Source organism: Acipenser ruthenus, chromosome 5 (assembly GCF_902713425.1).
Source record: "Acipenser ruthenus chromosome 5, fAciRut3.2 maternal haplotype, whole genome shotgun sequence".
Lineage (NCBI taxonomy): Eukaryota > Metazoa > Chordata > Actinopteri > Acipenseriformes > Acipenseridae > Acipenser > Acipenser ruthenus.
Genome location: NC_081193.1, coordinates 59,940,575 through 59,956,015, shown reverse-complemented (window position 1 = coordinate 59,956,015; position 15,441 = coordinate 59,940,575). Strand labels below are relative to the sequence as shown.

At 41.5% G+C, this 15,441-nt stretch overlaps 1 protein-coding gene across 1 annotated transcript in view; it reads right to left on the bottom strand.

Annotated features, from left to right (window-relative positions):
- The window catches only part of LOC117402709 (piggyBac transposable element-derived protein 5-like), a 64,247-nt gene that overhangs the window by 25,486 nt on the left and 23,320 nt on the right, over positions 1-15,441 (bottom strand). Inside the window, exon 2 of the mRNA XM_034004101.3 lies at positions 2,852-3,279. Within this exon, the coding sequence (XP_033859992.3) occupies positions 2,852-3,279 (428 nt within the window). The remainder of the gene's footprint in view (positions 1-2,851; positions 3,280-15,441) is intronic.

Genomic DNA, 15,441 nt, shown 5'->3' with positions numbered 1-15,441 from the left:
TTGTGTCCCAGAACTACAGGCACTGGCAATCGAGGACACAAACCCAATTGCACTCGCGTCACCTGCTGGCCAATTTTCAAATTCACATACATTTTGGGATAAGTGCGCACATCCCCATGAATACATTTGATTTGCACCTGTCCTGTTATTTGCTTATGCCCCAGTGAGATTAAGCTCTCTTGTATCAGGGACTGACTACACCCTGAATCTAAGAAAGCCTGGGTTTTTGTATTATCCACTGACACAGGAATGCCGCGCCGCTCATGTGTGTCCTATGCTTTAGGAGAGAGAACCTTCAGTGAAGGTGAATGCCCAGCCTGAGGGTAAAGAGTTTTGGTGTTTGACTTGTGTTTGTTGAAACCTTTTATTTTGGGCCCCTCTGCTTGGTTTATGGTTTATTGTGTTTTTGTACGGTGTTAATAAACGTGTGCACCAGCACTTTAACTGCAGCTTTCCAGCCTCTGAATCTCCTTCCTGCCGATAACAGCCTGGGCCGTGACGCTGTCCTGCTACATCAAGGTTTAAAGTTTTTCAGTAAAACAACTGAAAAACAAAATGGGCCTTGATGTAAAAAATTGTGAACTTAAATGTTTCATTAAAAACACTTTGCCACACCTCATGCTTTACAATCCCCTGGGAGATTGTTATCGCGTCTCAACATTCTCATCATTACTGCCTTTTTGCTTAAACTCATGAATAGTTGTAAAAAGTGGTTCTCCAAGTGAGTGTGCAAACAAACCTTAGCATAAGGTGTAATAATTAAGACAACATTTTCTTTCCTCATATTAGCATTACAACATTCTCACAGTCCCATATTGTTTTGCTTTTGATAATTTTTTTCACTCAGCTGAAGGACGAGTTCTGGACAATACTATGCATTTACTTCCTGTGTTACATGCCCCCCACCAGAGCTTTACATCCCATGTTCTTTGTTACCGTAGGAAACTGGAGTCACATAAAGTGATAGGGAGTGGAAACTGAGTCAATGAGAAAAGTCTGGACAGCCAAAAGAAATCAACAGCAAAGCAATAATGGACTTGCTAATGATGAGTTTAAGAGTTGCAGAACATCCTGGATTTTGTCACCTTTGCTCTGTCCCATGTTTGCAGTGATATATTTTTAAACATATTGCCGGCTCCTTTTAATTTCTTAATCACACTTCAAATCACACGCATAAATCAACTGGGGAATACATTTCTCAACATTTCACCAGGAGAAAAAAAAATGTCTAAGGACCACAGTGTATCCAGATCACACCCCCTCCTGCAACAGTGCTGGGTTTCTGTTCCTACAATGCACCGCTCATTTCAATCTGAGTGCCAGCATGATTGCAGGAGGGAGAATGAACTGAATACACTGTGATGTTTAGAAGAAAAATCTATTTCCCAAAATCTAACTCTGGTGAACGTTCCCAAATAAAATTCTAGGTAAGTTTATTTACCTATGATGTGCAAATAAAAAAATATCAAAACTATTGGGAACATGATGGAAAAAATTGCTGCATTACAGACAACATGGGATACAGAAAAGGTAAAGTAATGTGTTTCTTGTAACCCTGCAGGGGGGTTTGTAACACTTTACCTGTTAACCAAAGGGACTGAACATTTGTGGTGCCTCTTATATTTAAAAAAAATATATACTTAAAATCAGTATAGCGCTCCCTTGTTATTTTGACTCACATTTTGAATTGCACACACATTATTATTGTGATATAATAACCGCAGATATAGTATAACTATAGAGTATACAGTGAATTAACCAAATTCATGAATAACTGAATTATGAAAATGCTATGTATTGGTAAGAGCAGGTCACTGTACTGATTTTACTGGTATATAAAAATAGCTGGAAAGCACTGCTGCTTTGGGGGTTTAGCATCACAATAGAGCATGAATATCTCATATCCAAGTGGCTCCTAAGTCAGTGCTATTAGAAGTCTTTACTTGAGAAAGGGCCAGAAGTAAAAAGCAGGGGGTGTTGGGATTGAGGTGTGCTCAAAGGGTTATGAAAGGGAGTTTTTATCCTTAGCAATCCTTGGTCAGCATGGACACACTTCAAATAGGTGTCAAATGTGAGTACAGAGGGGTCCCCGAGTGGCTCACCTGGTAGAAGCGCAGCCGTGTGGTGCGCAGGGTGAGTCATACAGCGCAGGTTCGCGTCCTGGCTGTGTGAAGTAGGCCAGTCTTCGCTGAAGACTCTGATTGGAATCTCGCATTGGCTTTGGTGCTCCCGTGGGTTATGAAGGTAAAACCAACCGGGACTGTTTCTCCTCATCACTCTGCAGTGAACCCTGCTGGCCAGGCGCCCAGTAAGCTCAGAGCAGACACCTGCAGGGCTGACCTTTGTCCTCCAGAGGTCGGTAACTCGCTGACATCTGCTCTCAAGTTCCTTGGTGAAAAAGGAAGCTGGCTTGGTCGTGGGATCGGAGGATGTCCACTGAGTCATCCCCGAAATGTGTCATTTACTGCTACTACCAACTGAATGGTACAGACGGAAACTGCACATTTTATTGTGGGTCTAAAACAGTAAATTCAGTTCTTACTAGGACAGAATGGATTCAGTTGCAAACAAAATAAAAAGGATAAGGTGCGTTTGGGAATCCAGTTTCACTTTTTACATGCTGTCACTTCACATAAAACAAACTGCCCAGTTTAACCATGTCTGTATAGCCCACTTAGGAGTGGTCAATAAAACAAATAGTGTGTTCGACGCAATACCACCACAGAACAGGGTAAGACCAAGGGTTATAAACAGACTATAAGAGATACATTTTCAGCATGTGAAATGCAAGTGTGATACTTAACTGATATACATTGCTAATAAGTTGACAAGAACAGACACATAGATTTACCTGGGTTTGTGAAGGCCTAAAAGAACACTCTAATGATTGCTGCAGTGAATCCAAAAAAGGCTGAATCTTATAAAGCCCATTGCTGGTCTGGCTGGATCGGAAAGCTACGATATGGAAGTATTTGAGGATCTTCTCGAACCTGGACTGGGTCATGATTAGCGCAATGCTCTTGTTGCTATAAAATCCACTGCTCCAGATGCTGAGGACAGACTCACAGCGGTGAATACTTGTTGAGGTAACATAACCCAAGAAGGCTTTCATCTCAGACAGTGTGACATTGCACCATCCTTCATCACTCCCAAATCTCTCCTGGAACTTCTTTGCATACATGTTTGTTTGAGTTACCATATTCTGTATTGCATTATCAGGGACAAAGAGCTGAAAAAAGTCTATGGCACTTGCAGTGGCTGGCATCTTTTGAGCTGGACCTAAAATAGAAGGAAGAAAATATTATGTAGACATCATATCCCGTTAAGGAACAGTGGTATTAAATGGAGTTCTAACCAAGGTTTTAAAATTGACCTTTTACTTCTTATTAGCACTATGAATATTATAGTGGTTCTTTGCATGTACTTTATACTTCAACTTGAAATATGTCATTAATTCAAAGGAAGCAGTATAGAAGTAAATCCTGCTGCTTCCTGGTATGAAATAACTTCCTGTGCTGTATCTCACTCCAAATGGACCTGCAGTGTTTAACCACTCAAAAAATATTATATCATGAATTAAAGTAGTTCACTGATGTCCCTAGTGTTTTGATTTAATCATGCCCTTATACAAGTTTACCATGTTTATTTTTTGCACTTTTTCCCATGCTTTTTCCATGGTAAAACCATGTATTAACCATCATTTACCCTGGTTTACCATGTTCATTAATACACTTTACCATACCTCACTGCTCTTTACATTGCTCTGCTATGCTTTACCATGCTTTCACTATGCTTTATTATGCTTTTACTATGGTAAACTATTATAAGGGTGGTTCTGTCTGACTTCCTACCAAGTTGAATGTTTTGGTTTGTATTGGATATATCTATAACAAAAACATTGTCAATGTAAAAAACAAGTTAGAAAAACACAACAGCCGTTTAAAGGGGTGATATCAAACACAAAAGCCCAAGTTAGGAGAAGCAATTGGGGCAACCTTGTCAAGCATCAAGCAAATAGGCACAATTGGAAAGGTGCTGGGGCCCAACATTCACACAATTCTTGATTCTAACTTGGCACCTTTTTTTGATCTCTTCGCTCCACTTGAAATGCTCTTTGTATGACTTGCAGTGACTGAGACACACACACTGAGACACACACACTCTGAGACACACAGACACACACTGTTTTTGTTATAGATATCACTTCTTTTTTACTTCAAATAATGAATAAAGCGAGGGAAAGATATTTGAGAATGTGTATGGTAAATAGATTTTAACGTAAGATCGTGGAATATAAAAGGACTTTTTAACTGTGTTGAAAGTGTAAAGATTTTATTATTTTGGTTGCCAATGTACATCCATCAGTGGTAAAAACAATATGTATATTTTGGTAACTTGACAAAAGTAAAATGTTATGAATGGTTCAAAATGTACATATAAGTATAGAATGCAGAAAATCCCTGAAGTCTTTAACCAAATCTCCAGTGCCAATACAATTCATACATTTACTTCATCAATCCAACGAAGAAATGTGTAATATCCAGCTTGCAGTGAAGAAATCATAGAAGCGTCCACTTTCTTGAAACTTTCCCACAACGTGGTGTGAGAAACAATGTTGTTTTCATAACAAATCCAACAAAACATGGTAGCAGGCATGATAGGTGTTTTCAAGAATATGTTTCTCTGAGCCAAATGCTATACCGATTCCTTTGGGGCTATATGATGAATTGAAATATATATATTATCACTAAGACATAGCCTATAAATCAGGTGTATAAACACGTAGGCTATTTGTCACACTTTTCAAACACGTTACTGAATTTATGATTCTAAATGTGTTTAGGAATTAAACACCTTGTGGCTTTTATTTTAGATACTCTTAGATCTGTTTGAGTTGTAACACTTTTAAAATGTTCATATGCGTTAACAGGGCTGCTTTTTTTTTTTTTTTGACATACAATTACCAATGTTTATTTCTGGAGCAGTGTGTCCCCCACCTGGTATTGAACCTATGACCCTCCAGTATGTAGTGAAGTGCCCTAACCATTACACCACTGACAAATTGCCAAATGCAGGCACGAAGTCATGGCTCACTAGTGTCATATTGCATGACTAATAGTATGGATGATATTCCCTGCCAAAATTAGAAATAAATAAATAAATGAATGAATGAATGAATAAATAGATAAATGAATGAATAAATAAATAAATATAGACATTTATTTATTTAGAGATTTATTTATTTAGATCTTTATTCATGTATTTATTTCACAATTTCCACTTTGCTTTTTACATTTTGATGTGACGCTCGCTATTTCTTTTTCGATGTGGTCTCCATATTTATTTTTCAATGTGCCACAACTGCTACTGTCAATCACAGCCAGTGGGTGGTATCAATGACTCCATTGGCTGGCAGAGATTGTTCCACCCCCTCCTCCGGCAATGCCATGCAACACAATTGATGTCAATCTGACAAGGTTTCTCAAAGTTTTATGTTTTATTGAGTTGACTGAAATATCCAACATTTATGTCCCTGTTTTGCCACTTGCCCTGGATAAGAGTGTCTGCTAAGAAATAAATAATAATAATAATAATAGTGGAGTCATTGATACCGCCCACTGGCTGTGATTGACAGTAGCAGTTGTGGCACATTGAAAAAGAAATATGGAGACCACATCGAAAAAGAAATAGCGAGCGTCACATCAAAATGTAAAAAGCAAATTGTGAAATATATAAAAATAAATAAATCTGGAAATTTATTTATTTCGATATTTTACTTATTCATTCATTTATTTATTTCTAGTTTTGGCAGGGAATATCCTCCATAATATGTGCTGTTTCAAAACATAAATAAATAGCTTAATTTAACTGGTATGGTGTCACAAAGACGGCCGGAGTGGGTGGCGTCAGACCAGACAGGAATACACAGACAGAGACGGTGGTTGTGATGAGCTGAGTGCAATGGCTGCACTCAGCGTTTAATAACAAATAAAAGGTTTTAAACAGTACACAAAACAGGACACGGCACTTGCGCCAAAATAAACAGACATACAAAACGACTAAACACTAAACAGACGGTGCAGGACAGACGAACACACACGGTGAGTGAAAACACTTATCTTTACGCTTTTGCTTTCTTTTACTTTCTCCTTCTCTCTCTCCCGTTCTCCACTCACCGAACACCAACCCCGACTGAATGAAAATGTGCATCTATATATACTGTTGTGCTGGGATTCAATTACTAATTAATTATTCACTTGAATCCCAGCACGTGAATTAATTCTGTGCAACCCCGTGCTCGCATATTATATTTTAAATGCACGTGCGTGATGTGCAATCCCGTGCCTAAATACAAATATATAATTTAAACACACGTGAAACACAGACCCGTTTATATCCCGTGTACCAATCTATACACCAACATTAACATACGCACGCATACATACATACACAGAACACACAAATGCACACAGGGGCGGGGCACTTTGCCACATATACCCCCCCTTGTGCGCAGCACACATGGCCTCAACGGCCACCTCCCCCCTTAAATACCCAGCAGTCCAGGACAAAGTCTCGGGCTGGGAAGGGAGGCTTCAGTGGGCCCATGTCTGGCCATGCTGTCAGCACCCCTGCCGGTAGTGGCACGGCTGACAGCCTGTTGGTCCCGTCCTGCAGCGAAAAAGCTGCGGGGGCAGGTGGTCCCCCGACCTCCCCCTTCTTCGTAGCCGGCAGCTCCCTCCTGTGGGGCTCCGGCCACAAGAACTCCTGCAGCGAAACTGCTGCTGGGGAAAGTGGTCTCCAGACCTCCTCCCCCTTCTTCGTGGCCGGCAGCTCCCCTTTCTGGGGCTCCGGCCACCGTACTCCCTGCGGAGGTACGGGCAGCAGAGGCAGCTCCTGCTCCTCTGCTCTGGGCGGTGGTGGAGGCAGAGGCAGCTCCAGCTCCTCTGCTCCTGGCGGTGGTGGAGGCAGAGGCAGCTCCAGCTCCTCTGCTCCTGGCGGTGGTGGAGGCAGAGGCAGCTCCAGCTCCTCTGCTCCTTGCGGTGGTGGTGGCGGAGGCAGAGGCAGCTCCTGCTCCTCTGCTCCTTGCGGTGGTGGTGGCGGAGGCAGAGGCAGCTCCTGCTCCTCTGCTCCTGGAGGTGGTGGAGGCAGAGGCAGCTCCTGCTCCTCTGCTCCTTGCGGTGGTGGTGGCGGAGGCAGAGGCAGTTCCTGCTCCTCTGCTCCTTGCGGTGGTGGTGGCGGAGGCAGAGGCAGCTCCTGCTCCTCTGCTCCTGGAGGTGGTGGAGGCAGAGGCAGCTCCTGCTCCTCTGCTCCTGGAGGTGGTGGAGGCAGAGGCAGCTCCAGCTCCTCTGCTCCTGGCGGTGCTGGCTCCCTCTGCTGTGGCGGCTGGGCATGTGCACGCCGTGCTGCCTTCAGCAGCATAGCGAGAGGCTGCTGGGGGACACCAGCATCCTGCCCTTCTCCCCCCAAAAAATTTTCAGGGGGTTGAGCCTGTAACTCCTCCCCTTCTGGCTCTTGGGGCTGAACCAGCAGGCATTTTCCCTCTGCTGGTGGCTTGGGTCCCAGGGCTGTGGAAGCCCCGACTTGCCTCCCTTTGGGCTGTGGACGCACCGACTCCTCCCTTTTGGGCTGTGGACGCCCCGACTCCTCCCTGTTGGGCTGTGGACGCCCCGACTCCTCCCTGTTGGGCTGTGGACGCCCCGACTCCTCCCTGTTGGGCTGTGGACGCCCCGACTCCTCCCTGTTGGGCTGTGGACGCCCCGACTCCTCCCTGTTGGGCTGTGGACGTTCGGGCTCCTCCCACTCGGGCTGTGGACGTTCGGGCTCCTCCCACTCAGGCGTAGGACGTTCGGGCTCCTCCCACTCAGGCGTAGGACGTTCGGGCTCCTCCCACTCAGGCGTAGGACGTTCGGGCTCCTCCCACTCAGGCGTAGGACGTTCGGGCTCCTCCCACTCAGGCGTAGGACGTTCGGGCTCCTCCCACTCAGGCGTAGGACGTTCGGGCTCCTCCCACTCAGGCGTAGGACATTCGGGCTCCTTCCGCTTGGGCTCCTCCCATTTGGGCTGTGGATGCTCAGGCTCCTCCCATTTGGGCTGTGGAGGCAAAACCAGCAGGCATTCACCCTCTGCTGGTGGAGATGGGGACAGCAGGTACTCACCCTCTGCTGGTGGAGATGGGGACAGCAGGTACTCACCCTCTGCTGGTGGAGATGGGGACAGCAGGTACTCCTCTGCTGGTGGTCCTGCTACCTGGGCTGCTGTTCCATTTATGGTTGCCTCCAGGTAGCTGAGGACAAACTCCACACCTTCCTCCAAGGTGTTTGGGGTGTGTTCCTCCTGATATGCCTCCCATCTCTCACTGTCCATCATCCACAGGGCCCGGACGACTATGGGCAGAGACTGGGCCTCCAGCCCAGCATTTTCTAGGAACCAGTCCCGCAGTTTGACGGCGTCTTCTGCCATTGACCTTTTTTTTTTTTTTTTTTTTTTTTTTTTTTAATCCAGACCCCTCCTGGTCTGACGCTTGGAGGCGCGGCTATCCCACGATGACACCACGTGTCACAAAGACGGCCGGAGTGGGTGGCGTCAGACCAGACAGGAATACACAGACAGAGACGGTGGTTGTGATGAGCTGAGTGCAATGGCTGCACTCAGCGTTTAATAACAAATAAAAGGTTTTAAACAGTACACAAAACAGGACACGGCACTTGCGCCAAAATAAACAGACATACAAAACGACTAAACACTAAACAGACGGTGCAGGACAGACGAACACACACGGTGAGTGAAAACACTTATCTTTACGCTTTTGCTTTCTTTTACTTTCTCCTTCTCTCTCTCCCGTTCTCCACTCACCGAACACCAACCCCGACTGAATGAAAATGTGCATCTATATATACTGTTGTGCTGGGATTCAATTACTAATTAATTATTCACTTGAATCCCAGCACGTGAATTAATTCTGTGCAACCCCGTGCTCGCATATTATATTTTAAATGCACGTGCGTGATGTGCAATCCCGTGCCTAAATACAAATATACAATTTAAACACACGTGAAACACAGACCCGTTTATATCCCGTGTACCAATCTATACACCAACATTAACATACGCACGCATACATACATACACAGAACACACAAATGCACACAGGGGCGGGGCACTTTGCCACATATGGATATCAAAGTGCTTGAGTTCCCTGGTTTATTCTGATGTATAGCAACATGTGAAATCGAGTAAGGCCGTTTTTCTCAATGTAACCTGATAACTGCTGATTTTAAAACCGGAAGCTGGAGACTTTGTCGAGCAGATCCTGCTCAGTGCAAACTCGTCAAGTACGGATGTAAGCATCAAAACTGGGGGAATTTCCAACAGCTGACCTGCGGTTCAGCGGGCTAAAGCTTGTTTGTATCAGCGTTGAATTCTCATACTGCAGCTTCAAACCCTGCAGGGTTTTTTTTTTTTTTCTGTGAGATGTGCTGTTTTAAAACATAAATAAATTCTGTAATATAAATTCAAAGTGCTTGATTTCTCTGGTTTATTTAGAGGTTGACCAACAATATGAAATGTCATGACTGGTACATATCCCGTTCTTTAGATATTGTTTTCCCCAAGATCGATCACTACATACTGTAACAAAACCTGTCCTGGCTAGCTTGTGCTCTAACTGGATTGAAACCACCTTTGGTTAACCGGGACGGTCCGGATAAATAACCCCAGAAGTAGAATGTTATATAGTTATGGTAGCTAGGGAACAGAGCGAAGCACCAAGAAACAGCTATAATCAAAAATGATATCTTTAAAAGGAGTATAAAAATGATCTGGGTATACAATTTACTACAGGCAAAGTGGACAATGGTAGAAAAACAGTTACAGCAACCAACAAAAATGTTTGATCCAATCAGTTCTCATAGAACAAGTCAAATTACTATATATTGCAGTTAGACCTTCAGTTAAATTACCACACAGCAATAAACCAAACTTCAATATAAAACAATCAAATAATACACTTAAAACCAGTATGTGCGGCTAAAACAAATCAAATAAAACTAAGTGTTGGTACACAAACCAATATTCAAATCATAAGAGAAAAACCACACAATCAAGAAACAACAACTTCAGTGCAAAACGATCACACCCACATTTCAATTATACCTAAGTTTGACGACTTATATCTTAATATATCTCAATGTGTATAAGAGGTATTTATATTTTTTACACATTCGGTGTAAGAAAGCTTAAAACTTTATGTTTAAAGTGGAATCAATACTGCAGTTTAAAACAAAAGATGTGGCGGCGCCGTTTTATTTAAATAACAAAAATAAATAAAAAGTTTAAACACAAAACACTTGCTCACAGAGCAAAAATAAAAGGTCAAAATAAAACAAATCACGAACACAAAATAATAAACCATACAGGTCAGGCTGGGCAGTCGCTGTCACTGTTCCTGTATAAGTTTCGTTTTGTTTTCTCTCTCACTCCTCTCGCTCCTCATACACCCACCTAGAACATGGAGAGCTGCAGGCTTTTTATACCGTGGCCGAGGGGTTTAACTAGCTGGCAATTATTCTATTACCCCTCGGCCACAATCTGCACAAGTTTAATTATTCCTGGCAGAGGACGGGCACCAATCTCGCCTCTGCCAGAACACATTTTAAAATAAAAACAGTAACAAACACACAGCGCTTCGCCGTCATATTTAAATACAAAACAATAACAAAACCTGCGGCGCTTCGCCGTCATATATAAATAAATCATAACGATAATAATAATAATACAACAAAAGAATAAACTGCACAGGGGTGGAGGGGGAGACCCTGTTCTAAAAATAAACAAAATCCATGTACAGGGCTCCTTGCCCTGTTACATATCCCCCCCCCCCTCCCTTGTGCAACGTACACTTGGCCTGGCTCTTTTGTACAGCGGTATCGGCGTTATGCTTTAGAGCGAGAAGTCTCGGGTTCGCGCCCGCTCTCCGCCTGTGTGTGGATTGCCTCACCCTGTGTGATGCGCCTGCCTGTGTTAACCTATTTCGCTACAGTACTGAGAAGGGTATACTTGCAAGACGGACGTCACACGCCTCACACCCCAAGCATGGCAACCCAAGCCTGGTACCCTTATAACTCCGCCTCTAACTAAACCTCTACAGTGACGCAAAAAGAAAGGCGTCACATTTGATAAGGAGAAACACATGCATGGTTGATGCAAGCACAGTTGTATTGAAATTTTGACAGAAGAGGACACACAAGGTATGTTTAACTTGTTAAATTCGCCTTTGTATTTAATTATCCATGAGTAATGTGTGTGTGTGTGTGTGTGTGTGTGTGTGTGTGTGTGTGTGTGTGTGTGTGTGTGTGTGTGTGTGTAACTTTAACATATCTATATACATTAGAAACATTTGTTGGTGTGATTTATTTTCAAATACTTATACTTATAATTAATGTTTATTAAATAACGATGACGTTGCTACTGGGTGTAAACACTGGTTACTTACAACTACAGCTAGTTATAACAAAGATCTCTGTTACATAATGGTAAAAATGCCAATTAGGCCTACGCACTTTTTCAACTATCTTTGTTTGCTAACTTTTATCTTTGTAATCCTAACTATCGTCATAGACTTAGGTACATTGGGCAATCAAAAATGCTAATTTACAGAAAACAATGGAAAAATTGATATATTGTTTTCCACTTAAAAGTAACATAAATATTCAGTTTAGCATGCAGTACATCTGAAGTTACACCAATGATTTAACTTTCATTTTTATAATTATTGTTCATTTGGTTACGTCGTTTAAGTTGTACAATTTTGCATAAAAATATATACACTTTTCATATATTAAATGTGTATTCATTTGTCATCTGTGGTTAATTAATATATATATATATATATATATATATATATATATATTCCCCTATAAATTACTCTGGATTTACAGCGGACAGTGGTCTTTTATCATTGATGTGACATTATATTATAATTTTATGTGTATATCTATGTTGACAGTAGAGAAGTCAAGAGAAAATATAGATTTTTAAATGAAACAAAAAACAAACTGACTCTTACAAACAGTTTTCATCGAATTTAAACATATCTGGAAATAAAACTTCTATATCTAAAAATCTATATTTTCTCTTGACTTCCCTACTATAAATGATCAGAAGTGTGTTTGAAAAGATAGTTGTGACAACTCTGCAGCCTGAAATGGAGAATCCAAAAGCTGCAGGACCAGTTTTTCATCTAGCCAAGCACTCGGCATTCCCTGCATAAACTAGTTTGTACTGCCTTGATCTGACTACAACAGCTCAGGTTACACCAGGCTTGTGCCCCAGAAAACAAAACTTAAAACTTACATTTTGCATTGTAATGTAATTATATATATATATATATATATATATATATATATATATATATATATATATATATATATATATATATATATGTAAAACACCCTAACAGTGCATCAATTACAGAAACATTGGTCTCTCTACTCAAAGCATTTTACACAAATTTGTTATTATTGACACTTTTTCTAAAACGAATAAAATGTAAGAAGTCACAGCACTTAATATGTACAGATGTTGTGTATGAGGAAATCATACTTCATAACTTGCATTTTATGTCAACATTTACAGCTCTAAAAATAAATGATGCTAATACAAAATTTGCAGAAAATGCTTTGAGTATAGAGGCCATTGTCACTAGTTCTTCAATATACCTCACAGTACCAATATACAATAGTGTTTTCTAAATTTCATATTAGCTACAGTTCATCCAATCTGAATGTAGATACACTGATGTATATTAATTGTAGGGTATTAATCATGTTGTAATTTGCTCTTTGTATTTCAGTTACATATAACCTCTGGGTAGGAGAGGATCCCTCATGTCCTTTGTGTTCATCACCTGCAACACTAAGGCACATTTTGACAGGAGGTAAGGTGGCTCTTAGCCAAAGACGGTTTACTTGACGCCATGACCAGGTGCTGCGATGTTTTGCCTTAGCATTGGAAGACAAGCGTAACTTCACCAATAAGTTGCCACCAGTTCCATCAAAACATTACACACAAAAGACAACATTCCTCCGCCTAGGAGAGCAACCACCAAGAAAAGGTGTTAAAACCAAGCCTCACCCAGGACAACTGGATGGTGCTAGAGACTGGAAAATGCTGGCAGATGTTGGTAAACGCCTTATTTTTCCACCAGAGATTGCCAGCACTAACCTTCGACCAGATATTGTCTTGTGGTCTGGATCAGCATGCCTTGTTCACCTGGTAGAGTTAATAGTGCCATGGGAGGATGCTGTAGATGAGGCGTATGAGAGGAAGAAACTGCGGTATGCTCAACAGCGAGGATGGAGAGTCCGGGTTTACCCAGTGGAGATGGGTTGTCGAGGATTTGTGGCACACTCTACAACCCGGTTTCTCAGAGACGTCGGATTCAGTGGCCAAGAGTTGAGTCGCACAGTGAAGAACTTCTCTGAAGCAGCAGAGAGGAGCAGCAACTGGCTGTGGTTGACGGAAAGATTCTGTTTGGGGATCTCAAGCACAATAGAAAGAAAGAAACACTGATGTACGGGTAAGTAAGCTGGGCTGAGTTGAGTGGGGGACGGAGGGGGTTGATGCTGGGACGCCAGAATCACCGTCGAGCCCTCTTGAGGTGTCGTGGGCTAGTCGACGAAACACAGAGGATGGCGGTGCCCACTTGAAGACCCCAGAGATGTATCCTACTTAGCTCAATCCCGACGGTTGTCATGCTGATGCACTGGGGAGAAGGCAATGTGGTTGATCCCCGGAGCCTGCATCGCAGCCGTTGTGTGTGCTGATTCACGAGGGAGGCAAAAAAGCTGATCCCTGGAGCCTGCATTACACTTCAGCCATCAACACCAGGCAGAAGGATATCTACATCATCATATGGAAGGAAACGCAAATGAATGGAGACACAGATGGATCACATTAGTTTACTGTAAAGCTACATCTTAGTTAGTGCTTATCTTGGCGAGAGCCGAGTTCAAATCAGCATGAAGTTTTAACATCTACTCTTGTGTAATGAAAATCATAACAGTAGTGAACGATATGCATTTCATGTAAAATATTGTGCATAAAGTCATTAATACTTATTGTTTACATACGTTTATTTAAATGTTTATAGCAAATGCTCAGGAATACTCACTTGCAAATACAGTAGGCTCCATAATTATTCATACTCTTTAGCCACCAACTGTACCTACAGGCAACCACTTTCACTTCAATACAACTGCACCTTGCTAAAAGAGACCCATTTAATCACCACCTCTATGTGACTACATGATAAATTGCTATATTTTGTGTGTGTGATGCTTTTATTCAAAGTGACTTGCATTTGTGCCCATTTATAGAGCTGGGTGTTTTACTGGAGCAATCTGTGAAGTACCTGCTTGCTCAAGGGTACAGCAGCAGTGCCCCACCTGGGTTTGAACCCTCAACCCTCCGGTAAAGAGTCCAGAGCCCTAAACCCTAATCCACATGCTGGTATATCGATGTGAACATGTCCAGGGGTGAATATACCCTATATCTAATTCACTTTGTGCATGCTGCAAATTAACAGTTATAGAATATATATATATATATATATATATATATATATATATATATATATATATATATATATATATATATATATATATATATTAAAAACTGATTGCACAATGGTTTACGCAGGCCTGTATTTTTACATTTACATTGAAATTCTCATTTCAGTTTGTATTTCATTTAGGATATGTAAATAACCACTACTCCACACTGCTGCCAAAGGGACTTAAACAAAGGGATAATCATTCAACTTTGATAAATCAATTGGCATATGAGCTTAAAGGACAGAACAAAAACTGGGATGCAAATAATGAGTGACTACCTGAACTTCAGCTTCCTATATTTTATTGCGTATACCTAGGCTAACCTATACAGACATGTAAGCATGTCAGTTTTACATTGTAAATAAGATGAGAATGACACACATAATTCTTACTTTAATATGATTAAGTGAATGTAGATTGTGTGAAGCTATACCCCTATAAAAATGTACCACGGTTCGATAGTGTAGCTATACTATTATTATTATGGTTGTACTGCATTATTGTAACACAGGGAATTGTACATTGATGGTGTAGGATACATATATTATACAATACAATTGTACTTTCATAGATACCATCGTACCTTGTTCCAAAATCCAGTGGTACATTTTTATAGGGTTACGTTCTAACAGTATTGTTGAAACAAACAGATAATTGAACAGTTTCCAAAGAAGCGGAGGGCAGTATATTAATCGGAGAGTATCAAGCAATATTTTTAAAATACGCTGACATCAAGACCATTCCCAACAATTCTTGCAGATTGTCTTTTTTTTTTTTACATACATTACATACCGCAAATAGTTAACAATTACTGCTTTTGTATATATTA